The 27790-nt window shown below is 44.0% G+C and overlaps 1 protein-coding gene and 1 long non-coding RNA gene across 2 annotated transcripts; both read right to left on the bottom strand.

The window, feature by feature from the left end:
• Positions 1-1993: 1993 nt before the first annotated feature.
• On the bottom strand, positions 1994-21071 carry LOC125946538 (uncharacterized). Its single transcript, XM_049670035.1, has 4 exons — positions 20990-21071; positions 14650-14681; positions 13958-14002; positions 1994-2391 (listed from the first exon to the last, which is right to left on the bottom strand). The coding sequence occupies exons 1-4, from the start codon at positions 21021-21023 to the stop codon at positions 2017-2019; spliced, it is 486 nt and encodes a 161-aa protein (XP_049525992.1). The 5' UTR covers positions 21024-21071; the 3' UTR covers positions 1994-2016.
• On the bottom strand, positions 6056-10653 carry LOC125946539 (uncharacterized). The gene is made up of 3 exons (XR_007467651.1): positions 9500-10653; positions 8003-8103; positions 6056-6154 (listed from the first exon to the last, which is right to left on the bottom strand). It is a non-coding gene; the product is annotated as an uncharacterized LOC125946539 (long non-coding RNA).
• Positions 21072-27790: the final 6719 nt, after the last annotated feature.

Below are 27790 nucleotides of genomic sequence, written 5' to 3'. Positions count from 1 at the left end.
TCATTGAGGGCCGAAAAGACTGAGTCATCCTCGGAGCTCACCGCCCGCTTTTTAGGGGCAGGGGAGCTATCTTCTTCCCCTGGATCGTAGCTTTGGCTTACAGGTCTAGGTATTGCGACACTAGCATGTAGATTGGTGAAAATTGTCTAAGGAAAACAGAACAGCGCTTCACTTCTTCAGGGTGTAAGAACAGTTTAGGTGTTGATACTCGCCAACGAGCGCGACGAGATAGTTTTCGCAGCTGCGTTCTAAATGGGTTTCGTTGCTGCAGCGGTGAACCGTGGCCTCCGAGGTTGCACCGGAGCGCCTTTCGCTGAGGTGCGCCACTGTAATATCGGAGGCCACTGTTCCCCCTGGCAGGTATACAGGCGCCGATAGTGGTGACAGCAGGATAGCTGCAGCACGGTAGCCCACCAAAAGCGCAGCTGTGAACAGTAATCGGGTTACACTCGACGGCAAGCGGCCACGCCCAAAGTGATTGTACACCGGCACCTCCTTGATGAGTAACTAGGTCGGCGATGCAGTACAGTTCTTCTGTCACTTCCATTTCATTACCTCGTTGCTCATCTAAAGCTGTCATGCGGTCGAGAAAGAAACACAGAGGCAGTGATATTCACCGGGAGGAATTCTGGCTTGCTAGTCGAGCGTTAGCCAGAACGAGTGCCCGAAAACAAATTGCTGCATTCGGCACTTGCTACCCGTCGACTATGTCACGTTGCGGTTAAGTGCCGCAGTTGGGCAGTGTAAATGGTGTTGCAGAAAAAAAAACGCATTTGGACAGTGTTCATGTCCGATACGGGACCTAAGAGGTGCGCCGTAGAAGTGAGTATTAGCGAGGTACACGCCGCTTACATTGCACTATTAGCGCCTATTTATGCCACAGAAAGAACGAGAGCTTGACGGAAACAGCCCGTGGTTGCAATCATCTAACTATTGTTCGACAGGCACATGTATTGCACGTGAAATTAATAACCTGGCAACACTCCTTACCACATGCAAGCTAGCTCTTCGAGATGATTGGCGCTTACTTCCTTCGGAATCGGCCTAGAACATAACGGAACGGGTTGTAACGTTTGATCGCCTCAGTACAACTCAGTAATCTTGCCACGGTCACCATCGTTGCTAAGTCATCGTCGCGCCGTCGCCTTGCTGTTTAAGTCATACACGCGCTCACGTGACGGCAACACAGGAAATTTACTAGTCCTCAACTGATTTTACTGCAGTGTAAAATGCACCCAAATGGCACGCGGTGGCAGGCTAATGCGCTCAAAACATGGCAATGCGTCTGATTTCTTTTCACAAATGTGTATCACGCCACCATTCCCATTCGGCAGTAAAATGTCTGAAAGGGTTAGCTTTTCTTCACTTGTGGCCAAGTTATGCCCCAATGGCTCAGTCTGCTGTGAGATAGGCGAGTGAGAGAGAGAGAGAGAGAGAGAGACAGACCCGTTACGCCTCTTTACTGTTAGTAGGTGCCGTTCGTAGGTGAATACCTTGTCAGCGACCCAGAAGGACTTCCTCCGGCATTTATTGGGCACGATCGATATGTCCTTTATCTTTGTCACATAGCATATTGATAGCAAAGTAGCAAGCGCCATTTTCAAATGAGGCAAGTGTCGGTCACAGAAATAATGATTATGCAGTGGGCAAAAGATACGACCCAAAGGGTGCGAACTATCCACCGTGGTGGCGTAGTGGTATAGGCGCTGCGCCGCTAACCGCGAGGGCGCGGTGTCCAATTCTGGCCATGGTGGCCGCATTTCGATGGGGCGAAATGCAAAAAAATGTCCATGTGTCATGCATTATGCGCATGTCGAAGAACCTCAGCTGGTAGAAATTATTTCAGAGTCCCTCACTACGGTGTGCCTCATAATCATACCACGATTTTGGCACGTAAGACCACAGAGTTTCTGAAAGGGGCAAGCTTTTTGGAGAGTGTACTATAAACTATTGATAATGCGCAACGTCTTCTATGAGTTTTTGCATTCCCCAATATGTTTTACTGCTGTATCGTTGTTATATATTTTGAAACAGAAACCCTGGTTCTTTCTTCGTAATCACTTTCCCATGACACTTGCAGTGGTGATGTTTTCTCTTCCTTTGAAATTTGGTGGTCATCTTTTGCGTGGTAGTCTCCACAGACGTACTGTCAGGCAGCCTACTTGTTTGAGTCTCGAGCGGTTGCGTGGTACTGATAAATGTTACAGGCTGCGGCGATGTAATTGGCAACATCTCTGTAGGCGGGCTGGACGGACGCCGAGGTGTCGATGGCCAATGTGCCGTTGAACTCTCTGTTGACGCATTTACCACCCCAGCATGAAGTGAAAAGGGCTTTTTTTCCCAGGGGCAGAGGCACACGTCATTATAGCATGTGCCGTTGCAGTAGGGAACCTGTATTGACAGAAAGAAAGAAAAGGAAATTGCTTTGGATGCAGCAATTCACACAGACATGGCAGATAATGAACGCAGCGTGAGACCATGAAATGTTCAGAGAGTGTTTACTTTCTTTGGCGGGTGCCGTGAAAAGGTGTCACATGTTCAGTATCGTATATGCGTACATTGCGGCATGTTGGATCACCTTGGAGTATCTGTAGTACTCCAATTTAACCAACAGGTATGTGAGAGATTGCATGCACGTGTTATGCTATTCCCTCAAGATAAAATGCTCCAGCCCGAGTGATTCAGTCTAGTTCTTTTAACAAATTTCAATATTATTGCGATGTTTTAGAAGCTTCTCGCGAGCTGAAGTCGAATGAATGCGTTAACGTCCAATTACTGGCCGCTCCGAAACTTCCAACTATCTGCGCTATCTGGTGCGGCAGAATACGGCGTCAGTTCTTTTTCGGAGCTTGGCTCCACTTTCCCAAACTTAGGGGTCAGACCATACGGTGAGCACAGTCTTTGACGCTTACGTGCGGAACAGCAACGAGCGTGTAGCGGAGTGTTGCTTTGTATTCCTTTACATTTCACATCGTTCCGAACATAATGTTCGGAACGATGTGAAATATACCTTCTTCCGCTGATTTCAACAATCCACCAACACATGCTGAAAAAAATGTCAGGCACTGCTTTGTGGGCTTTCATGTGCTTCGTGAATTGTTTTGCTTTGGATTACACTTGTTTGTGCCGTAGAACAAGAAGAGGAGCGACATTTACTACATGATCGAAGTTCCTGGGGATACAAGCAAAGCGGCTGTAAATGGACAGTGCATGATTATTTTTGTCGTTATTTTAAATGAGAAGCATTTCTTGGCGAACATTTGTCACTTTGACAGTATCTATCTATCTATCTATCTATCTATCTATCTATCAATCTATTTATCTATCTATCTATCTGGCAGCCTACGTCTTGGTGCTCTCATGGTCGTCTAGTTAACTTGGTACTCGCCAAAATTGGCATGACATGACCAGAGTGTATGACGAGGATAAATGATAGGTCATGAAATGCATATGATGATATATGTGTCATGCAGGTCATGAAACAGCTGCCTACGCCTTGGTGCTCTCATGGTCGTTCCGTTAACTGAGTAGGTACCAAAATTGGCATCGCATGACAAGAGTGTATGACGAACATAAATGATAGGTCATGACATAATGTTATGACTTGCGTGTCATGTAGGTCATGAAACAGCCATGTAAAATGACAATGACCCAACGAAAAAACATTAACACTCAAAAACCACTGAAATGGGCTCGGGTGGGGTAGTTAGGGAACACACTAAACATTTTAACACCCTTAAGGGTGTAAATCAGTTTGTCGCCAGACGGACACCCTAAGGGTGCTGTTTCCTACACCCTACAGTTGGGGTGCTATTATAGCACCCTAGAGGAAGGGTGTCCAGCAAAAATTATGAAGGGTGTTAGGGTGTTAGTCCTCATTAACACCCATTTTCATAGGTGTTGAAAGGGTGTACACCCTTTATTTCTACAGTATAGGGAAGGCAGGCTCAGCTGTACATACCTTGAATTATGACTATATAGAGCGATCCAGGCATAACTCGTGTGTGCCAGAAGGTTCAAGTTCAGCTGCCAAGCACGGCGTCCGATAGCCAAGCTTGAAGTTTCGATAGGCGTACACAACATTTATATGTGTGGATGACAATAAATATTAGTAATTCAGGGCCAAACCTGTCTTCACTGCACAAATGCAACCTAGCAAACTAACTTCTGAGCGTGTATATCTACATCATGGTTATTACGCTTTACATATCCATATAAAATGTAATACGAACCAGCAAGACATATATGATACTGCATTTTCAAGGAAAGTAAATATATTTATTCCATGCTAGAATACATAACTACATAATACATACATAACAACCTAAAATGTGCAATCACCAAATACATTTGTAAGTACATGAAAATTTACATTTCCTACAAAAATGTTTTTTTTAAATATAACTGATCAAATCTGTCCTATATACAGGGTGTTTCAGTTAACTTGGGAAAACTTTAAAAATATGCAAATGCTCCGTAGGTGGACAGAACTAAAGTAATATTGTTGGCCGTCGCTTGGGGATACTCAAGACTATATTTTGTACTCCACCTAATTAGACTTATTTCTTCAACTTCTCAACTATTATAATTAGATGACAAGTGTCAATTAGAAGATTGTATAGAGCAACATGAGAAACTACCGATACAGCTTTCTGTTGCTCAATACGTGCAACACAAAAGTGTTTTTCCGAGCGTGAAAGATGCCCGCGAGTACACATAAACTGCCTCGAGCGGCCAGTCGGACGAAAATTTCGCGTATATTCACGGGCTTCTTTCACGCTCGGAAAAAACATTTTATGTTGCACGTATTGAGCAACAGAAAGCTGTATTGGGAGTTTCTCATGTTGCTCTACAATTTACTCATTGACATTTTTCATCTAATTATAATTGAGAAGTTGAATAAATAATTAGGTCTAATTATCGAATTAGGCCGACTACAAAAAATAGTCTGAGTAAATCCAAGCGTCGGCGAACAACATTACCTTGGTTCTGTCCAGCTACGTAGCATTTGCATTTATTTAATGTTTAGCTTAATTTAGCTGAAACAACCTGTATATATGGTAACCCTAAAACAGCCTGTTTGGTGCCACTTAAAGGAATAAATTTTCGATATTAAATTTCAGGTACAAAAATTGTAGTTTTGGTGGCCTTGAAAAAAATATATAGTATATTGCAAAGGTCAATTAGGGAAGTAGAGCACGCACACAATAAACACACCCTGTTATTTTGTACACCAATGTCATGGCAAATCATTGTGAAAAGCTGATTTGGAAAGTCGATATAAAGCTTGACTGGCGCACATTTTTGATATACTGAAACCCTGTATGTTTCACACATGAACATCCTTTAAATAAGGTTTGATCCAGGAGCATCACGATGAATTTTCGCTCTTCAACAAGATTCCTTCAGCAAGAAAATTTTTTCCCACCTAAATGATTTTTTTTCAAATGTAAATAGAGTTCTCTGAGCTAAAAATGCTGTGTAGCAGATTTTCTGATTACAATTCTCGTTTCCTTAAATTTTGTAATGCGAAGGCAATGCATGGTCTGTTATAAAATATGTTGCTTGAAAATGTTTTTTTCTACTGCAAGACAGCCTAAATATGCCACATTTATTACTGTTTAGGTGCGAAGTGCCGTATCAATGGGGGCCTTATAAAAACAAACCACTGTTCATTAAGGTACTCTGCTGGCCACATGCGGATTATACATTGCCAATTTCTAAATTATTTGTACTTGGTGCGATAATGGAAGATTAGGGCTTGTACATAAATGAGCAAATAATGTTTATTAAATCAGCCATACTCTGGTTACTGAATGAAGCTTCAAATGTGTGAGTTCAAATTTTTTAAACACAGGCCATCGTGCATCAGCCAGTAATGCATAAATAAATGTTAAACATCATGCTTCATATTTTTCAACAAGAAATGATTGTATCAAACAGTATAAAACTATTAAACAGCATATATAAGTTGCTTCAAATTAGAATAAAGTGTATACATTTGAGCTGCAAAATCCCAATTTATGCAGGAAATCACCTTTAGCTTTCATAAAAGCGAGAATACTGTTCACGGTTAACCACAAGGAACAGGGACTCCATTGTCTGAGCATCTTGACCATAAGTGCAGGAGATGGCTGTGCTGGAATCCTGCTTCCTGCATTAGCAAAATAACAGAATCATGAGAGTTGACTCTACATTTCATTACGATCCTATACTGTGGGGAATTTGATAAGGCAACAAGGTTCTGAAAACAACACCCCTAATTATTGTGACCGAAAACAAGGCACAGCTCAATTGGGCAAAAGTTCCAGTTTTCAAAGTTAGAAACCGCGATCACTAAGTCATCGTAAATACAAAATGGCATAGAAGCAAAAATGAATATACAGTAGCCTTTTCACTATGGAAAATAAGAGCATAAAATGTAGACTCTCCCAACGACATCTCTTAGCAATGGGCATTTCTCCAGGCGCATGGATGTGACCGCAATATAAAACTCACAATATAAAATCTGCAATGTAGTTGTGCATTACACTTCAGAAGCACTGCAGCAGAAGACTTTATGGGAGAAGACACAATAAGACTGCTGTGCTCAAGGCATGAGAATTGTTTTGAATGCAACATTTATACACTCCGAGACGAAGAGCACTATTGTACAGAGAGAGTGCACAACAGACGAAAATGACGAAACCCCCAACTGCATTCTCACCTGCCCTGCATTACAGTAGCAAAGCAGTACTTGCATCTAGCTCAACAATATCCAACTCTCCACTGCAGTCTATAAGGCCTTTTCGGTATACGTAGTTATTTTTATTTATTGTTGTATATTTCTTTACTGACTGAGTAAGAATCAGTGTTTCAGCACATTTCCCTGTAAAATATAGAACGTCCTGCCAACTATTTTTTGCCCTTGTTAGCTAGGCAATTCGCTGACAAGTACTATTCCCTTATTTATACTTACAATCCTTCCTGATGCTCCGAATTTCTACTTCGTGCTCTGAACAGTGACGTATGTCCTTCTACTCAGTTTATGTTGGCTTCCTACAATTTACGTGGTCCTTTATATTGTAGCTGCTCAACTAGAGCCTAAAATTTCCTGCCGTCTCCTAAAAGCACTATCTTTATTGGACAACATATCCTACGTTTCCCCCTCACTGTGGGGGAGTTTGTGTAAGTGCTGACCTATTTACTAGACCGCAGTGCCACAACTATTTCTCATCCTGTGTTGCCACTACATGCATGAGTCACAATGGCTGCAAATTGGCTCCCTGCCCCACCCTCTCCGATTCCAGGTCACTCTCTCCTAAATGTACATTTTGCCGCCTGGAGAATATCCAAAAGCATTGCATCCTCATGAAAAGTGCTCCTGTTAATCTTTTTTTTTCTCTTCTCCTGTAACAACTGTGTTAAATCAAACATGCTTGCGAATTTCATGAGCAGCTCAGTAAACGAAATAGGCACATGGTTTGCTGAAAAGAGGTTTTCAACTACCATAAGAAGCCACGGTTTCTTGCAATTTCATCAATTCCCTTGCAGTCTTGAATAGCAATCTAGCACATTTTGATACTGTTTTCAAAACAATAATAGCCGAAATTTTGAGGTTGTGATAATTATATGATAATTAAAGGTAGAGGAGTTTGACGCAATGAGCAAATAAGAATCACATTGCAGAGGGTAAACAAATACTCTTTTCCCGCAAATAAATTGGTAGGCGGAGGGTAACTTGAAATGAGCACTGAATGTACAATACAGAATATGATGCTGAAATGCCCCAATCTCTGAATATCCTTGCACAAAAGAAAAACATTATGAAAGGCAATGATGAAATTGCAAGTATGTACTTCATAGTCGTCATATCTGCAATGTGCACTGTGCCATCGGCAATATCTAAAAACTGCATGCACACAACTACACAAAATATGAACCTAAGGCTATCAAAGAAGCCTCACAGTATTAAATGGAAACTTGTTTCAGAATATTCGACTACACGCCTATATCTACTTACAATGTTGTCTTGTCTGAAGGCAAACTTAAGTGGCTTGCCCCTGATGGGTTTCTGATGGAGAGCACAAAGGCTGCGAATTGTGAGGCTGTCATCTGGATGACCTGCAAGAAATTACATTTTTAGTTCCACATAAAAAAATGCTACCAGAACGAGACAAGATCACTGGCAATAAAGGTGATTTTGGTTGGCAAGAGAAAAATCAAAGTATGGACTCGGTACAGCTTACTGAGAAAAAAAAAGTCTCATACCACAGATGTTGTAGTGAAAGTTCATTGCATTGAAATTTCCACACACATATACGTTTGCCTGATCATACACTGTTGCCAGTGCTGTGCCAGCGGTATTTCTATTGTTTAATATTTCTTTTAGTGCTCACTAAGTTTATTACCAGCCATGAAAGCAGCTAAGCTGAATGTAATGAGTAATCTTAGTGCCACGTTGCAAATATATACTCGATCACACTAGTGACTTGGGCTACTATGTTGGCTATAAATAGTGTGAATGAAGCAAATTTGATTAATTATTGTTTCCTTGCCTTTTCTGGCCAAACAGCACCAGAGAGTTGTACAATTCAGTTGCAAATCCGTGGTAAATGTAAGAGGAATGCGTTAGAATGCCGCAACTCCTTGCAGGTCTCAAATCCATTATTTAAACCATGTTCACCACATTTGCAAAGTGTTGTTCAACAAGTCACTTTACACAAGTCCTTCTCTTTCGAGGAGCGAAGTCTTGCACACACACAAGCACACCTGCACCACATGACTCGCTTTAAACAATTTACACACACACATACGCTTTTTTTTTACACTTTGACACTCCTACTGAGAAAGCATTAAAAAAATTTATTGGACTCACTGCAACCTTCTCAATTAAACCTACAGCTCAATCAAACACATTCTCGAGTCCGAGGGCATGCCTTATAAATTCCATTTTTACGAATTATAATTGAGCTATAGATGACAATTTTCGAAGGGCATGAGAACCACCCCAGAGAGACCTAAATCTTAGCACTTCATATCTTCAGTAAAAGCTGCTTAAACCAATTGCTATATGCGCAATATCGCAAATAACCAGCTATTCACAATTGAAGCCGTTGTCTCCTTGAATTCGGGAGTGCTACGTGTCAAAACGACAGTTTGATTAAAGGGCACGGGATAGCGGGTGACTCTGGATTGATCCGGACCCCTAGGGATTTTTCAACGTGCCCCCAATGCACGAGACACGGGCGTTTTTGCAATTGTAGGCAAAACATTTTTTGTGCGGGCGAAAAGGGCGGCAGCATTGCGCTCGCCGCCGCCTCATAAGCAGTTGCCCACTTCAAGGAAATGTGGGCTAACCCAAGGTACACGCTTCACGATAGAAATTAGTGTAATCGTGAAACACACTTTCCGGATTTCTGATTCATGTATTTATGCTGTTGATGAAACGTTTATTTCACAATAACAATCAAGGAAGTGGATTCATCAGGGTAGAGGGGGGAAAAAGGAGGAAACTTACACCTTCCACTAGTCCTCCGGCGCCTCCATATATTCCAGAGTGGCTCGACACCAAATTCGGTTTTCAGGGCGGGGACAGCCGCTGCAACAATTTTGAAGAGGTTTATTGCGTGTAAAACTACCGACTTTATTCAATACACACACACACACAAAGCACGCGCGCCCCCGCAGAAAATTCACAAAACACGTACGCGCGCGCACGCACATACATAGCACTCACAAAACACGCACGCACGAACGCACGCACGCGCAAGCACATAGAGACCCGCATACAAGCACGCGCACTCGCAAGGCGCTCACAAAACGTACGCGCACGCACGCACACACGCTAAGTACTCACAAAACACGCACGAACGCACGCACGCGCAAGCACATAGAGACCCACATACAAGCACGCGCGCACAAGCAAAAAGCTCGCAAAGCAGCAACGCGCGCGCGCGCACGCACACATGCAAAGCACTCAACAACAGGCACGCGCGCACATACAAAGCGCTCACAAAACACGCACGAACGCACGCACGCGCAAGCACATAGAGACCCGCATACAAGCACACACGCGCGCGCACGCACACATACAAAACACTCAAAAAATATGCACGAACGCACGTACACAGCGCTCAGAAAAAAACGCACGGACGCACGCACGCACACGTAAAGCGCTTACAAAACACGTACGCGCGCGCGAACACACACCACACACACACACAAACGGAGAGAGAAAGATAGCCCTAAACACGCTGAAGAAGGCGTCCGGCAAGCAGCAGCAGCAGCAGTACGCGGGCGCGCGAGGGAGAGCCAATATTGCGCCGGTACTTGCGAAAGGCGAAGCCAGTCGTCACTTCTTTTTCTACTCGACACAAAACGAACGACCATGTTATAAGCCGCGCTGAACTCGCAAGAACACCACATTTCCGATAGTTCAAGCGCTCAGAAACAAAGCGGCGATTATGCAGGCGCACCACGCCCGACGTGGCCACAGAAACGTTAGTCACACGCGGGCAATCGAGGTAGCCATCTTGCTAGCCACACGGGGCCCGGGGGCAATCGAGGTAGCCATCTTGCCGTAGTACTGCGTGCAACTGCTTTTGCGCTTACATTAGTGAAATATACTATCGGATCAGAATGAGATACTTCTACAGCCAACAATAACACGTAATCAAATAAAGAAACACCAAATGAACGGACACTTGCCTGAATCTTTCCATACTGACAGTAGTATACCGACCGCCGACACGGATCCATCTTCCAGCGCGTGCCAAGGCTTTTAGTTGAGGTGTTGCGCGATTAATACACAACGCACGGATCACGTCTCTGGTTAGACCGCACATAAAACCAATCACACGTTTAAAATTATTTCCCACAGCGCGAGACACGGGCACAGACAAAAAAGAGACAACGCATCTTTTGAAGCAAGAGTCACTGAGGTGACGTAGCAGCTTCCGCCTTCCCACCCTGCCGCGCGCCGGGTTTCTAGGCAACAGGAAAGCGTCGTAGCGTCAGTTCCGGTCGCTTTTCAGTCGGGAGGGCGCAGCCCGTAAAATCGCGCTGCGCCGAACTCAGTCGAACTATAAAAATTATCTGCCGTTGCCCCTTTATTCTCACAGCTTTGATTGCTGGCGTGGCCGCGTGCTTGCTGCCACTTCGTTGTGGTCTCTAGCTGTACCGGTGAGCTGGGAGTGGCGAATACGTTTCGTGTCGAGCGTTACGTTTTTTTTTTCTTATTTTTTAACGATGTCTGGGCTGCATGACTTTGAGTGCGTCGCAGTAATCTTGACCGTGAGTGAGCCGACCAGCGCGCTTCTACAGGTACGATCAAAATACCAGCTGCGTCCGCTCAAGGAGACCATGCCAGGTCACAGCATAAAGTTTCAGCGAGATCGTGGCTCGATAGGAGCGCTACATTATTGGTCGTGCCACGTGTGAGGCGCAAGCATTCACATCACTCGTGGTGTCTGCCAAAGGAGTCACAGTTGAGCTCTTCCGCAGTACATGTTTCGGTTTTCCATATTTGCATAGTCCGGAATTCATTACACTGAAGCAATTAGCGGCATCAGTTCTTGGCATTCAAAGAACCATTTATGAACTATATCGATGATGGGCTTCAATTACGTAAACAGGATTGTCTGACTTGGTTGGTTGACAAGTGAATTAGCCTAATTTTTATGCCTGCGTGTCTAATTACTACCTTGAATCGCTTAAAAAGACATCTCACCGGGGTTCGCAACGTTTTGTTGGGCTGTTAAGTGCACCGCTAAATTCCTGCAAAATTTTGCGAGTTGCTTGCGCGTTTTCATTCAATTACTGCAGTTTGTGTTAAAAGTGTCTAATTGCACTGTAGTATCACAGTGAGAACTAAATCTAATGATATTTCATGAAATTGCAAGTGAATGTGTCTACTTTTCAAGGTAATACGTTTTGGAGTGCCCGTCATGCCAGTAACATCAGTATCTTAGAAAAAAATGACATACATAGACACATGGCTCATTGCGCGGACGTATGCGCGTTCTTAAGGTCAGATTTATGCATGCATCCTTGTGTTCAACACCCTTCAGACGTCGATTTAACACCCTTCTTTGAGCAACTTCACACCTTATGTGCCGTATACACCCATATGATAGGGTGTTTTTAACAAAATGGGTGCTAAAAGGGTGTGCACGGGGGTGTAAATGCGGAAAACACCCTTTTTAACACCCTTAAGGGTGTGAAAATGTTTAGTGTGAAGGAAACAATAAAAGATGATGGTAGAAGTCAAAGTCATGAGCATGACACAGCAAAAATGACTCAGCGAGAAAAGATAAACACTCAAAAAAATTCACAGGCCTGCGCGGCACACGCAGCACAGTCACAGCGTAAGCTGGTTGAGCGGCGCAAGAGTAGCTCCAATTAAGGCACCACGCACAAGAAGGTCTTCGCGGCAACGTGTCTTCGCCTCGATTTTGACAAGAACGATCTGAACTGTCCGCCCGGTGTCGATGGCAAGCTGCGGCTTGTAATGCTCACGGCACAGCAGCCTGCTGAGCCCGATGATGCGTGGTTGTAGCCGCGCACGTAGCACTACGATTCGCTCCTTCAGCAGCGGTTCGTACCTTGCGAGGAGACTCCATAGAATACGTGGCGCCCAGAGTACGTGGCGAACATCTAACACCCGGATAGCGTTGATCGCGCGCCTCGTCTGAATCGCGTAGCGTCTGAATCGCATCTCGTCGCACGCGGCAGTTGCAGGCATATTAACTAGATGGCACCTAACATACTGGTGGAGGCTCGGGTCATGTGTGCCTGCGCGCCGGCCTATAGGGCGCATATAAAGGGAATTTTTGTTCTGCCTCATAGCAAGCGCTTGCGTGGCTCAGTGGTAAAGCGTCCGATTCCCACGCAGCGGGCCTGGGTTCGATCCCGGCGGAGGGCGGGTACTTTTTTTCCCATTTCCGACGATAGCGGTTAGGGCCAAACGCCGGCAGCGGCATCATCGCGACCAGAAGCGGCTATTGGAATGAGCCCATAACAGCTTACGCTATAAAACCACTGAAATGGGTTCAGACGGGGGTACTAAGTGAAGGAAACACTAAAGGATAATGGTAGAAGTCATGAGCATGACTCAGCAAAAATGACAATGACTCAGCAAACAAGATTAGCACTCCAGAACCACTGAAATGGGTTCGGATGTGGCACTAAGTGAAGGGAAAGGATAAATGTTGGTGGTCGAAGTCACAGTCATGAGCATGACTAGGGCTTTCGTCTTAAAGTCTCTTAGGCGTAGCTAAATGGACTGTGAGGACGCATGACATGAATGTCATGACATGCGTGTCATAAAGGTTATGAAACAGTCGCCTACGTCTTGGCCCTCTCACGGTCGTTTCGTTAACTTGGTAGGCGCCCCACACACTGCTTCGCATAACATCGATTCCGTCAGGGCGTGGTATCTGCCGGCATTTTTTTCCTGCTTCCTTCGTTTACTGCTGGAGCACGAGAGTCGGAGACTGTCCATCTACAGCTGATGCGGTAAATGCGGAGCACACCCCGGTTGCGATGTGAGGACGCGAAACACTATAGTGCGCAAAATAACAGCAAGGACATGCTGCGGGCCTGAAAACCCGTCTAAAATTGGCTGAATGTGATTCTATAAGAGTTCTGTGAGCGTGTTATTCACGTGTATAGAAACAAGAACAAAATACATGCCCACTTTTACATTTCAGCTGTTACAACTTGTTTGCTGTCAGCATGGTAAAAAAGAAAACTGTGCATGCCTTAGGTTATGCAAGTGTGACCAGATTTTTTAGCGTGGCTGTTTACTGATACGTACTAACAGCAGTTGTTTCAGGAATAGCTTGGTCTTTGAGCAGCCCACATTCCTCAAAGAACTGTCTTTCGCTTCTCCACTTTTACCACACAGCGGTACTAGATTCCACAGAAAGTTGTACTTGATAAAAACACAACACTATGCGACGTAAATGCTTCTTACCATACAAAAGTCGCCAGTCTTCAGGTCGCGGCCGCACCTCTTGATCTGCAAGCAACGGTTATTTTATTTCAGGGTTCTTAAAAAATAACGAGCATAAACAAATCGCGGATATGCTTGAAATATTCAAACAGGTCATGCTGTAACAGTGTATGAAAATACATTTCATTAAAATATAAGAAACAAAATAGAGGTTATATTCCTGGGGCAAACGGAAAGCAAATCTCGAGGTGCAGAACTGGTGGAATATGTAAGTTGAAGCGATGTTCACTACCGATACTTAAGTTTCGTTTTGTAAAGCGTAAGGAGGATAAATAATAGTTACATTTTGAAGATACAGTTATACTGTGATGTCTACATGCGTGGTAGACAAGTGCAAACACTATTGCAGACTCTTGCGGTCCTGGTGAGATGAATGGCGGTGCTCTGATGGAAGTAATAGAATTTTTCTACGTCAATTTATCAATAAACAACAAGCAGTTAATTACGACTTTTTCTGTGTGGAGAATCGATTTGCTGAGCAAAATCAAAAACATCTAAGCTGGGCAAGGACTTCAAATAACATCATCTTTTTAGCTAATTTGACTAGGCTTTATTTGCGCAGCGTGATAAAACGCGACAAGCTTATAAAGTGCAGCGGAACGGAGGAGCTAGGACGGGAAAAAATTGTTGAAGTCCTGACAACAGTGACTCACCGTCCAGCCTGAAGCGTTCAGGAAGGTGACACCTGAAAGTAGCCTCGGGGTTATTGGTTGTTTTATGAATCAAAGTAAAAAAAACAAAACATGCCCCACATTTAATGTAGACTATTACATGCCGGAACGGAGCCGCAGCAAGACAGTCGAAGCAATAACAGGCAATGAAGGAAGTCGTAAATGTGAATAGAAATTACTAAGAACGGTAAGGCGCACCTACACACGTTTTGCGCAGAAAGTTGCTATTTCATTATCAGGCCGTTGCAGCCGCATTGCGTGGTATCGATGAATACCCGTATGCTTAACCTTGGCGCCGAGCTGTAGAACTTCTATTAAACGCAATTAAAGAAGAGTTTTCGCTTGCGACGTTTCTCATTGCCCATGTGTAGGTTTGGGACGTGAAGCTCCGGCAGTTATCGCACAGAGCTAATAACTTTATTCTGGCTGCCAATATCCCCATTGGTCTGCAGGCTGCTAACCGCACATGATAGCTTGTAATGATTGGTTTGTCACACTAGTACTCAAGAAGCGAATTTACAAAGCTTTCTTTATTTATTTGTGAGTTCTGTTTGCTATTGGCCGGGCGTCATCGATAATGATAATCGAGCATTAGGATTGCCGGAATTTTTTAAACTTAAGAACCATTCTAACCCAAGAGGTTTTTTCAGATTTTGGCCCATGGGGCCAAATGCACAGAGCTTTTCAATTGTAAGCGCTATCGACCATGTGCTGGCCACTGTTGGTAATTTATGTACAGCACTAGGGATTGGCTGTCATTTTCTCCTACGAACAGTTCTAACGTAAGAAGCTTTTTTGTGTGTGTGGATACGGGGCCTGTTTACTTCTGACAATTTCAATACAGGAGAAAAAAAATGAACCAATGGGTCTTGGTAATGATAATGTTACTCCCTAGGATTCTGTATTGGGCCCATATGCGCAAATAATTATCAGTAAAAATTTTTTGTGACAGCAGATGCTATCCAATCGGTATGTTCGGCACAATATAATTCGCAAATTATTAACATGAGAGAGGCACTTACAAAGGAGACACTGTATGTTTGACCCCGGAACTATTTAACACATTTTGAATGGTCCTAAGGCGATCATTACATCGAGCATCCCTAAGTACCTACCCAACTACTTGGTGTGTCGACTATAGCTAATTAGGGTGAACGAATAAGCGAACATGACATTATATCGATATTCCTTAGGCAAGCTATCCGTGCAGCTGAACTGGTTGGCACCGCCACTCAAGGAGTGCTTGTAGCCTCTGCCTTACGGGGGTGTGAGCCGTTGATGATGATGGTTTTTTACATGCCGTTCTGCATGTTGTATGCGTGATTCTGTCGGCGGCCGCGAAAAACATCCCGGGATCCTATCCATAAACAACTTCGTGGTAAAGCGATTATGAGGGCTATGGCAGCACTGCGTCTCCAGTCCGAGCTGCGCAAGTTGTGTAGCACACAGTGGAACCGAGTTTCAAGTCGTAGATTTAACGTCTAGAATGTGCTGGCTTACATTGTGGGTATCTTATTGGTGCCGAGTCAGGACAGCATACTGAAAGGTCAGAGGGAGTGCCGTACGTGCACAGGGTTGCCCAAACTATGAAAGAAGTCGCAAATCGGTACGATGTAACCGCGGTATTTCATGCTCCTATTAAGCGGTTTGGTATGTGCACCCGATTCAGCTCTATGAACGGGAGGCCCCGCCCTGTGAACACCAGCGCGCTATTTCTTAATCTCATTTGTAGTGTTTGCGCTGTTTATTTATTACTCTTCAATAACTCCCTCAGTTGCTGTAGGGTCTACAAGCCAGGTGTTATGATATCCTGCTATTTCGTTCTTTTCTTTCTTTCTTTCTTTATTTGTGTCGATTGCTGAGAATACAACGGCAGGGGCTAAGCTAAAAGCTGCAGTGAGGCAGCTGGAGGTGCCCCTAGCCCCCCCCCCCCCCCCACCCCCCCGTGTTACATGGTGGCAGTGAGTCGCGCAATGAACCATATGCAGGAACATTACGTATAGATGGTAATGTACAATAATTAATCAATTGAAGAGAATTTTCAATACGGTAACAAGGAAATTGGACACTGACAAGTACACACAATGCAGATAGTACATACCTCCACATCACATACACTAGGCAATAGGTAAATAAAAGTGAAAATTGCGTACACTTGACGGTGCATAATTAAAGGCGAAAAGAAATGGTGCTAGAATTATATTGGCATGATTTGGAGAAGGAATAGGATGAGCAAATATTATGTCATTACAAACATGTAACAATACGCACATATGAATACAGGTGAAAAATAAATTATGCTTCATTAAATAATTAGGAAAAGGTTCGGATAAGTGAGAACAGTTCTGACCATGTTATGTTATTGACGTGAAATGAATTCATGAAATGAATTAAGCAGTCTGGGAAATTTATTTTTCGTCATTTACAAGCCATAGTTGGTTCTAGAAGGTGGTATATACCAATATTCTCCATGACGGGTAATATAGGTAGCTGTATTTTTTCGCAGACAAGCAATTTAATTAAATACGCTGTTTTGAGAGCTTAAGTTTGAGTGCCATATACGAAGGAGAGAGCGGCTGTATAAGGAATATATTGTGGGTATGTTGTAGTGTTTAAAGAGGTGCTCAGTGTGATTGTGATATGGCACGTTTGCTATGATACGTATGATCTTTTCCTGTATTAAGTGTATTTTCCTGAGGTTAGATTCAGTTGTTGTGCCCCACACAAGGTGTGTACAATTAATATGTGATGCAAATAATGAGTGGTAACTTAATATTTTACGGATGTTTGTAGACGATATATGTTCCTGATTAGCATTCCTGTGATACGGCTAAGCTTTTGTACTAGAGTCTACGTGTCGATCCCAGTGTTGCGTACTAGAGAAGTATGTACCTAATACTTGAATTTCGTTGACCATTTCTATGCTCCCTTTGTTCATCTCTAAAGTGTGTCTTTGTGGAACCTTTGTGCCTTTCGCATAAAAAATTACAACTTTTGTCTTATTTGAATTTATTTTAAGAAAATTTTCTGCAGACCATGTGGATATGTTCTGGAGAAACTCGTTTGTGCTGTTTATTAAACTAGTACAACATGCCGATGAAATAAACACACTAGTATCGTCTGCATATATGACAAATTTTTCCTTCGGATAGATCAGAACAGCATCGTTTATATATAAATTAAAAAGCAGCAGACCAAGAATACTTCCTTGCGGGACTCCTGTTTTTATTTCACAAGGAAACGATTTAAATTTATTTGTGTGCACATATTGCCGTCTTTTTTCTAAATATGACTTAATTAATTGCAGTGGGATGCTCCTGATACGACACGTCTCAAGCTTTGCAGCCCAACGCCTAAGCAAGCTAGCGCAAACTATGACATTGGAGAAGTGGCATACAACTGAATTCGCCCAACATTGGTTGCATTCTCTCGACCCATCTATGCAGCTGCGGCTGTTGCCTGGATTTCCGCGAAATGAGGAGACAATGCTGTGCCGCTTACGCTTGGGTGTTGCATTCACCAATGCTTACACGTGTTTGATTGGAATGGCTGATGGCGCCGAGTGTAATGCCTGTGGTGTCGATGAGACTATAGAACACCTACTATGCTACTGTCAATGTTTTCAAAACGAAAGACATGACCTCTGCAAGGTTCTCAATAGGCTAGATAGAAGACCGTTCACTTTGAGCAAGATCTTGGGACCATGGCCTCGAATATCACAGCTGCAAAAGGCCACAAAAGCGTTGCTGCGATTTTTAAAAACTACAGGACTGAGTGACCGTCTATGACCCGGACTGATTGATCATCAGTGATAGAACAGATTTCTGCTGCTACGTCAGCGATATCAACAGTGGACTTTCTATTCTTCTCTTAATCTCTCTCTCCCCTTTTTCCTTCTCCCAGTGCAGGGTAGCCAACCGGGCTCAGTCCTGGTTAACCTCCCTGCCTTTCATTAAATCATTTTCTCTCTCTCTCTCTCTTGTTGATAATAAGTTATGGTTAATATGATCGAACGTCTGAGTAAAGTCTATAAATATACGTATGTCAGTAGCTTCCTTTCAAAATATTGCCGTATATGGTCGTTCTGGTCTAGAAGTGCTAACTGTGTTGATTTGTTTTTTTGAAAGCCATACAGAGCTTTCGTGATAATGCGATATTTTTCACTGAAGGATGATAACTGAATAAATATTATTTTTTCAAGTCCCTTAGAAAAGTGAGGCGACATGGATATGGGGCGATAAATTTGTACGTTGAGCCTGTCTGCCTTTTTGTATATTGGAATGACTTTAGCAATCTTCATTTTTGATGGAAGGATGCCTTCAGCAATAAGAGGTATTATAGATATGGAGTAGAATGGGGGCTATATCGTGTATGACGTATTTTATGGGTCTTATCTGCAGGTTGTCTGAATCACAGCTTTTAGAGTTTTATTGCGATAGCAATTATATGGACACTTCAACCGGATTTCTGCCGTCGCCGTCGTCGTCGCCGTCGCCGTCGCCGTGAGGTTCCCTATAGATAAAATCTTCGCCGCGCGCCATATGCCCGAGCGGAAGCGTGCGGGGACGCGCGCTATCACGGAGAGCGAACGCACTCAATCTCCCACGCGCAAGCAAGGAAGCGGGAAGCCAGCGCCGGAGGGAGCGGAGGGGGGGGGGCGCACTTCCACTCTGCCACCAACCGCGCTCGTCGCTCGCTCGCACCGTCGCTTATCTCCACACGGCTCTGACCTTTATGCGCCGTGCATTCGCCGCTCAGTTTCCGTCGAAGCGATAGACCGCACGTACCTTCGCCCGTTGGTGCGGCGTATGCGCTTGCTGCCAGCGTTTTGACAGTCGTTGTCTGCAGTCATTCAGTGTGATCTATTCATGTTTGTTTGTGCGCGCTCACACCACGCTTGTTCAATCAGTTAGTAATAGTCGGGCCACATTTTCCAACGCACGCTACACATGCAATGCTGCCCGGGTCGGCAGTGCAGCGCTACAGGTGTGTCCCTTCGCACGCGCTGCCCACGGGAAGCGCTTCTCATCAACACCACCGTTTCACACGCGCCTTCTCGTGGTCATCGAGTCTCTCTTCATGTTGGTCTACTTACGCCGCAGCACACCTGCTTACTTAATCAGCTCATGTTTACTACAATTCATATTGCTACCAAAGCCTCTCACCTTACTTCGTATGACATTGCTGTGTTGCTATCGCATTCATTGCTTCGCCCTTAGGGCAAAACTGTGACATTTTTCATTCCCATAAATACAGAGCAGACCTCGTCAACATTAATTGGATGGAAAAAGATTGTGTTTGAGTTTCTAGGTAAGGAGAGAGCGGTTTTCGGGCGCGTATGCTTTTGTGTTTCTTTGTTCAAAAAGTATTCGTTAAAATTCATTGTATTCATGTCCGCTTTCTGTATGGTCTCAAACATGTAATGGCAAGTCGTATGCGTCACCTGGCAAGTAGCACAAGGTGAAGGTTGCATTTCACATACAGGGGAAATGAGAGCTTCAAACACCTCATCAGCGCTCGTTCACACACTGTGTCCTCCGGGGCTTTCACGTCATATATGTTTTGTTCATGCGTGAAAAAAGCGCGTGGACGACTCTCAAGCATAGCCACAATCTGACGAAAAGGGTTATTGAGGGGATATTTAACAACAATCAAATAGACGTTGTCCAAGTAGAAATTGGAGTTGTTGATGGTGAGATGTTGAAGCTTGTGTTTATTTCTCTGAGCCCCACAGGAAAGCTCCGACGCTAGAATTGTTCGTTGGAGCAAATGCCAGCCAATTTCAAAGCTGGATATATCAATAGCGAAGGCGGCAAGCCGGTGACAATGACCACCTACGAACTTAAAGCCTTGAGAATTTGAAACAATATTCCATAGATTGTGTGATCATGCATTGGATCAGAGGACTTAGTGCCTTCTGAGAGTTTGTACAGTTTTCGTGTGAGCTTCTGCAGACCTTTGTCGTGCCGGAGAAAAGTTGACACTGCTTTTGACAATCTTTGCTATTCTTTAGGAGCTTACTGCAGATCACGCATTTCGTGATATGCACCACTGATGGGTTATGTAGATCTACTAAACGAAATGTCTTTAGTTGATAAGAATAAGAAAATGCATTGTTCATTTAAACAATTCACGTTGTGTGCACCATTCTTGGTGCCATTGTATTTACTCAAACTTCTGTTCGTCATGTTGTCTTCAAATGTGCAAGGGATCCTAGAGAACAGAATTAGCTGTTATAGAGAAAACCCAACGAGACTTCGAATTAAACCGCTCTCACTAGTCCGGCCGTCACTCCCGCATTACTAGAATGTCTTGTACTCACCTAATATGCAAGCCACTACGGCGTTCATATGCATCTTCGACCATCAGCAATTGCTCACTGCTGTAATTTCCATTCTCTTTCCTGTTTATGCGAAAAAAGACGACACATTGAAGACGTCACCGGTGACATAGAATCGGAGAGGAAAGGTTTACGCAGTGAAAATACCACTTTAGGCAAAAACAATGTATAACCGGTTGCCTAAAAACACTCAAAAGTCGTTTTTACGTGAAAGTTCAACGTAGCACGTACATAGTACAGTGGTATTGTTTAACTCACTGCTGCAGAATGCCCCTGAAGATTGACATACTGACTAACGGTGCATGCATAATCATTCGTAAAGGGATTTTTGATGCGAATAAATTAGTAGTGGCGATAAAGTTAGCTGATCAAGAAATAATTAAATCATATTAAATAAATGAATACTTACGCGCGTGGCCTAGATCATATTTAGAGCAAAATAAAAAAAAACTGAAAGCACGTGTAAGAATAAAAATAGGCTTAAAATAATTGTACTGTACATTAAGTACACACGCTATATAAGTCGAGGAAGCACAAAAGCAGCATATCGCCTCAATCTTAGAGCTATTTCTTAGCTAAGCAAATGGTTCGTGAAAAAAAATTAAACACTGCGTTCACGCTGTTTTGTAGCCCAAGATTGCGGCGTTCGTCTCAGCTGGCTCAGCCGAAGCTTGAAACAATTAATACCACTTCGAAGCAGCTGCTTCGCCGTCTTTGAGATGAATATAAATTATTAATCGTGATTCACCACAAACATAAGCTCACCAGCGGCGCCTTCATGCCTGCAGCACTAGGAAGAAAAGAAAAGCTCAGATTCGCAAGGCCAGAACTAAAGAATAAGAAAGTTAGCAGCTGCGCCATGGCGGGCCCGCCTGGTTCTGTTCTCGCAGTGCGGCGAATTTTGTTGCTTGCTATACTCGTCAGCAGGTAAGTGAGGAAAGTGCTATCATGAATAAGGTGCCTCAACATCCACATATTGCGATGAGCTAGAAGTGGAGGTATACAAGGGTTACAGAATACTTCTGAATTTTTTAATTAATTTCGGCAGAAATTTGGTGTTATTGAATCATTAGGTGAAACTTTCTTCGTCTCTTCCCCTCACTTTCTTGCGTGCTGCCTGCTGGCTACTTGCGTCCGTCTTGCATGATTGGCTTGTAGCACACGTAGTGCAGGCTAGCGCTGGCCATTCTGGATATTGTGCGCACCGATGTGGTACGGAGTGGCATGTGATGCACTTACGCATGTACGTGAGCTCCATCAAAAACACGCCGTAGTCGTCATTCTTTTGCAATCCTTAATTCGATGTCGCACGGTTCTCACCATTCCGCCGTTGTCGCCCTGACGTCGCCACGTGCTGTCATTTCGTTGTGATCAGGCTGCCTTCACACCATCGTCATCCCGTCGTGGTCCTTTCATTGTCATCATTCTATATTGTCAACATTTCTTCTTCATCATTCAGTTGTCATCACGCAGGCGTAATTATTCTGTAGATATTGCTCCGTCGTGATCACGCCGTCGTAAAAGTATAACCGCCATTGCATCCTTGTCGCGCAGTCGGCGCTTTAAATTCGTAGTCTTACCGTCGTACAGCCATTATTTCGTCGTCCTTCCAGCTTTGTCATTCCAATTTTGTCATGCTGTCGTCATACCACTGTCGTCGTGATAGAGTAATCAAATTGATAGTCATACCATTGTCTTCAGATAGCCGACGTCATCATACCATTGCAAATTCAGTGTCGTAATCGCATCCATTGCCATTGCATCATATTGTCGTCGCCATTTCCTTTAACCTCTTGCACGGCAACGTCGTCATCGAGTTGGCGTCGTACATTCATCGTCATGCCCTCATGATCGTTTCATCATAGTCATTCAGTCGCCATGTTTGTAATGTCGTTATCCAGTAGCCGTCAAGCCATCATCTTTATTCCTTTACCATCACACGTTTCCTGGCAAAAATGGGTGTCCAACTTAGTCGTGTGATTATACTTGAAAATGGTGGTTATTAGAACAACTTTCGCTATAAATGCCAGTGAAAGAGTGGTTAAACCATGTTACAGAAAAACCTGTAAGTTCACAACGGCAAAACGTGAACTTGCACGGCCTTGACTACAGCACAGTTTATTCTATGAGAGCTCCCATCTATAGTTCAGTTTATTGCTGGAAAGCGGCGATGTAAAAATTGCTTCGGTGCCGCTGCCAATGGATAACGCACAAAGGCCAAAACCAGCCCTTAAAGTCTCCTGCGTTACAATGAAAATGACGAATTATCGGTATGTTGTGAATTCGCGACACTGACATTAAGGGGCTGACTACTCTCTTCAACAATCTACATTGAACGTTACGCGGACCTTTCTGATTGTTTTTGCTTCTGGTATTCCGGTTTTCTCACTGCGTTTGTCAGCAAATGCGCTTGCGTAACCTTGCATTCTCTGATCGCTTGACTGATTCCGTGGAGTCACCCAGCCGCTATCTTAATATCATTTATCACGCTCATTATGCATGAATAATAACAGCAACAGGCTAATGGCAGTCACTGATTCCCGTAAACGGCTAACACGTTCCATACCTCAGAAATGTTTGGTGCAGTAAAACGGTGCGCCACATAATTTTTGAGCAGGGGACGTATTTTCAAACGATCACTTTCGGCGATGCTATCGCTCTTCGCGTGACGCAGTGCTCACCCAGCCAATCGGCTCATCCGGTTTGGCTCAACCACCCAATAAGCACGCACTGAAAGTGATATCGCCGAAAGCGATCGTCCGAGAATGCGTTCCCTGATAAGCAGATTTCATAAGTATCCATTCCTTTCCCGCTGCTAGCAGTGGGAAAGCAGCGAGCTAATAAAACAGCAGCGAGCAAATTGACCTTCGTGCTGCCTCTCGCTTCAACGCGAACTAAACCGCCAGAACACGGCGCACACGAAGCTATCAGCACCTGGCTCAGTCTGTCCCCAGCACAGATTGCTTTCAAGATAGGGCCCATGTGGCAGCAGGCGGCCGCGCCATACGCAGCCGCCGGCGTAGAACAACCCTCCCCCCTCGTCCCTCCCCTCTCTCCTGTGCCTTGCGCGCGACGGAAGACTGCACACTTCCTCCTTGCTTTCCTCCATTGCGCGCGCGAAATTGAGCCACCATCGTCGGCTCACCCTAGCACGCTTTCACTCACACATTCAGCATCCAGCACGCGGCGACGATGTTATCGCCCTTGGAGTTTACACGGAACATCACGGCGACGCCGACGGTGACGGCAACGGCAGGAATGCGCCTGGAGTACGGGTTCATAGAATTTCTATCGCAATAAACTTATAGCCGCCGCTCTTGGTCCACCACCACTAATGGCCTATTTTAGAGTGTTAATAGTGTTCCTTCAAATTTATTTTCCCGTGTTATGCCGATAAGATACATTTAGACGCTGCAAAATGTTTATGTGTATAGAGCATGCTAAAACAAAAGTATGTCTTGCCTAGCTTGAAGTGCTGTAATTTAAATCAAAGCGGAATGTAAAATCTGAGGAATATACAGCTATGTCAGTTGGGTTAAGAAAATTATATGTGCGCTTGAAGCGAGTGAGATTTAAAGGAGGTCAGTATTTATTTGTCAGTCTATTAGAGTTTGCATGCTTGTTTGAAAGGCAAATTACGTAGCTTGCAAGCTAATCACACACATTTGTATTGCGACATTTTGTTTGTAGATATTGTTGTCTGCTCCTGCTGTATACTTCCACCGGTGGACGTGCAGGTCACGAAGCACGTAAGTGAGGGGACATTGCCTTTGCATTGCAGTGGTGCACTCGTAGCTGCTTTTGAATAAAATAGAATAACTAAAAATAATACCTAGTACATAAATATATTATGAAACCCTGTTTAGCTAGTCGGGCGAGTTGTTTCAGAATTGCAGGCATGCAAATGCCTCAAACAGACAAGGATGAAAGACACATGTAGCGCACGTCCAGGACCGCAGGGGTCACATGCGCTACGTGTGTGTTGTCCTTTCTTTCGTCCTTATCTCTTTGGCGGATTCGCCCGCCTGAGAAAAATATAGCATTTCAAGGATTGTCTTCTTATTCAATAGCTGGCAAAATGACTGCGAAAAGGGAGGGCAAAGATTTTATTTTACCTTTTTCTGCCTTTTTTTTATGGTAAGATATATTCCAGTGTGCTCAATGTTTTATATGAGTTATACCAACTTGCTATACCAACTTGTTATACCAACTTATACCAACATTGTTGCCTCTCTATTCCCATTTTTCTTCAAAGAAGCGAAGCATTCCTGTGTTAATGACGTTTTCTATGCGATACATATATGTACTATCGACCAAAAAGTTTATGGACCACGAGATTTAAGAAAACGCTGAATATCCGAGCAGCCATTAAAAGTAGCCAGTAAAACCGTACATCACACTGTTGTTCGCATATAGCAGTAGAGGCTGGAAATGGGAATACCAGGCAGCGTTTTGAGGCTGCGGAGCTATTCAGCTTTTTGTCAGATCCCTTGCTCCGTAAACGTTTTTGGTTGATACTACATATGCGTTTACTCAATGAAAAATTATTTGTGATCAGTGCTTGTTCGGAAGTTGCTTGTGAAAACTTCATTTCACTTTTGCGGAGATATTTCATTTTCTGTAACAACTTAATTACTTGATTGTGAAAGTGTTTAAGAGAATGAACTTTTTAAAACTATTATTATTATTGCTATACTTTCAGTGAGACATGTAAAGTGCATTGCAATATCGAAGGCCTTGTTTTTGTTTTGTTTTTGATTATCACTATTATTACCTGCCAACAATGTATTACTATTGAAAAGGATGTACACCTACATGTTACGAGTCTAGGTGCGTCTGCCAGGCGTTGCGCGCCTTTAGCTCCTGCACTTTTCGTGCCCTGTACTCAAGAAAAGTAAAAGTTCAAATTCAATTCAATTCAACAGCCTTACTCAATATATTATTAAATATTTCACATGTGGAGAGTGAGGCGTGGTCACCGTTTTACCTCGAATGCTTCATTTCAGTGACACCAGTTCATTGTGTTATAAAGTGACGAACGGGCGCCTGGTAGAGAAACCTCCAAAGCAGAACTTATGGTATATGGTATAGCAAATATAGATATTTACTCGCGATTTTTTTCTGCCGTTACAGTCACCGCGATGTTCTGTATAAAGTGTAAGTGCAGGCAGAACGAGCAGGCCGGGAACAATGCGCTGCGCGTGCGAGGAGAACACGAGAAGGATAGTGGATTGATAGGCCTCGTCTTCCCACGCGCCCACTGTTGGAGGTCACGTGATCGAGCGCGTGTTACAGGAGGAGAGTACGTGTGGGTTCTTCTAGTGTGGTTGTCGGTGCACATGGCTGTTCGTTTGTACATTGAAGGTTTTCAGTAGGGAGCTCACATCGCATGCAAGCGCACGCACGCACGCACGCACGCACGCACGCACGCACGCACGCACGCACGCACGCACGCACGCACGCACACACACACACACACACAAAAGCAGGAATCTGCTGTGATCTGTAGCTAGACTGGGAATCAAAATGGCTACTCACCCAATTTGGCGGTAAATAGCGGTCAGAATTTCGGTGTTGTCGCCACCCTAAGGAGCGCTTGCATGCAGGCTCCCTAGTTTTCAGCGGGTGCCAGCACTAAGGTGGCACCGAGATGCCCGGCGGCTCTAGGCGCTCTTCATCCCGCGCCGAGTGTTGGAGGTCACGTAATCTGCAATGGCCCATTCGACTTGTTCCTGCCGCGCTCCAACTAAATTTGGAGGTATATGGCGCGCTCTCCGCATTGTTGCCAAAAAGGAAGCCTGACCCAGCCGAATTTTCAGCCGCTCTCGGAGCTGTCAGGGGAGCCATGGGATCGGAGTTTTGTCGAATCTTTGTCTCGCTCTCAGCTCGAAGGCAAGAGGACCTCCGAGTGCTCTGAGTTAAAGCACGGCGTTCAAAATGAACACGGCAAATGTATTCGGAGCGGTTGATTTCGACCGGGCGAATGTAAACCGCACCACGAGTGCTTTCTATAGAGCTCGAAAGCGACCGAGCAGCACTAGTGGTTTCCTCCTTTTCTGGCACTACTCGTTATGCAAGTGTCGTGACAGCATGTGCTCGCGGTCATCTAGTGCAATCTGTTCATGTTTACTGCGTGCGCGTGACAATATGCTTGTTTATTTAGTAAGCGGGTGTTTACTGCAATTTATACGAGCAATGAAATACGAACTTTCCTTTGTGTAATTTTCTAATACTTTGCTATTGTTAATAATGTTTTTTTTTTATTCGGGCGTAGCTGAGACTGCTTTTTTTCGCCTTAGAATCACCTGAATGACTCGTCTGCCTGCTCCAACAACGACTGCAACGCGGAAGCCAAAGAAAAGCACCAGTATCATTCAACAAACGAGGAATGACGGCGTGAATAAACAGGGTGCAGCTAGAGATAAATATGTTTTGCTAAAAACAATTACGCCAAAGGCATCATGTTCTATTTCGTGAGGGCTTACAATCACTTTGCATACATTCACTGCCTTTCTATGAACATGATTGAGGCAGGACACGAAAACAAATGATAGTCTTATGATATCGCAAATCATGGCTTCCACTCTCCTTGACGTATATTTCTTGACCTCATTCAAACTCAAGCATGTGGCATGATGAAGCTACGTTGCAGCCAGCACAAGATGTCAAGAGATTTGAATAAGAAGGAATAGAAGGTCCTACAGCATTTTCTTAAAGGTAAGGGGATTCAAATACAGTTAGTCAGCCGTATGGCAAGTCCCTTTGTACAGCAACAAACTCTTA

The sequence above is a fragment of the Dermacentor silvarum genome, chromosome 7 (genome assembly GCF_013339745.2).
Source record: "Dermacentor silvarum isolate Dsil-2018 chromosome 7, BIME_Dsil_1.4, whole genome shotgun sequence".
Taxonomy (NCBI): domain Eukaryota; kingdom Metazoa; phylum Arthropoda; class Arachnida; order Ixodida; family Ixodidae; genus Dermacentor; species Dermacentor silvarum.
This window is presented reverse-complemented; position numbering and strand designations above follow the sequence as displayed.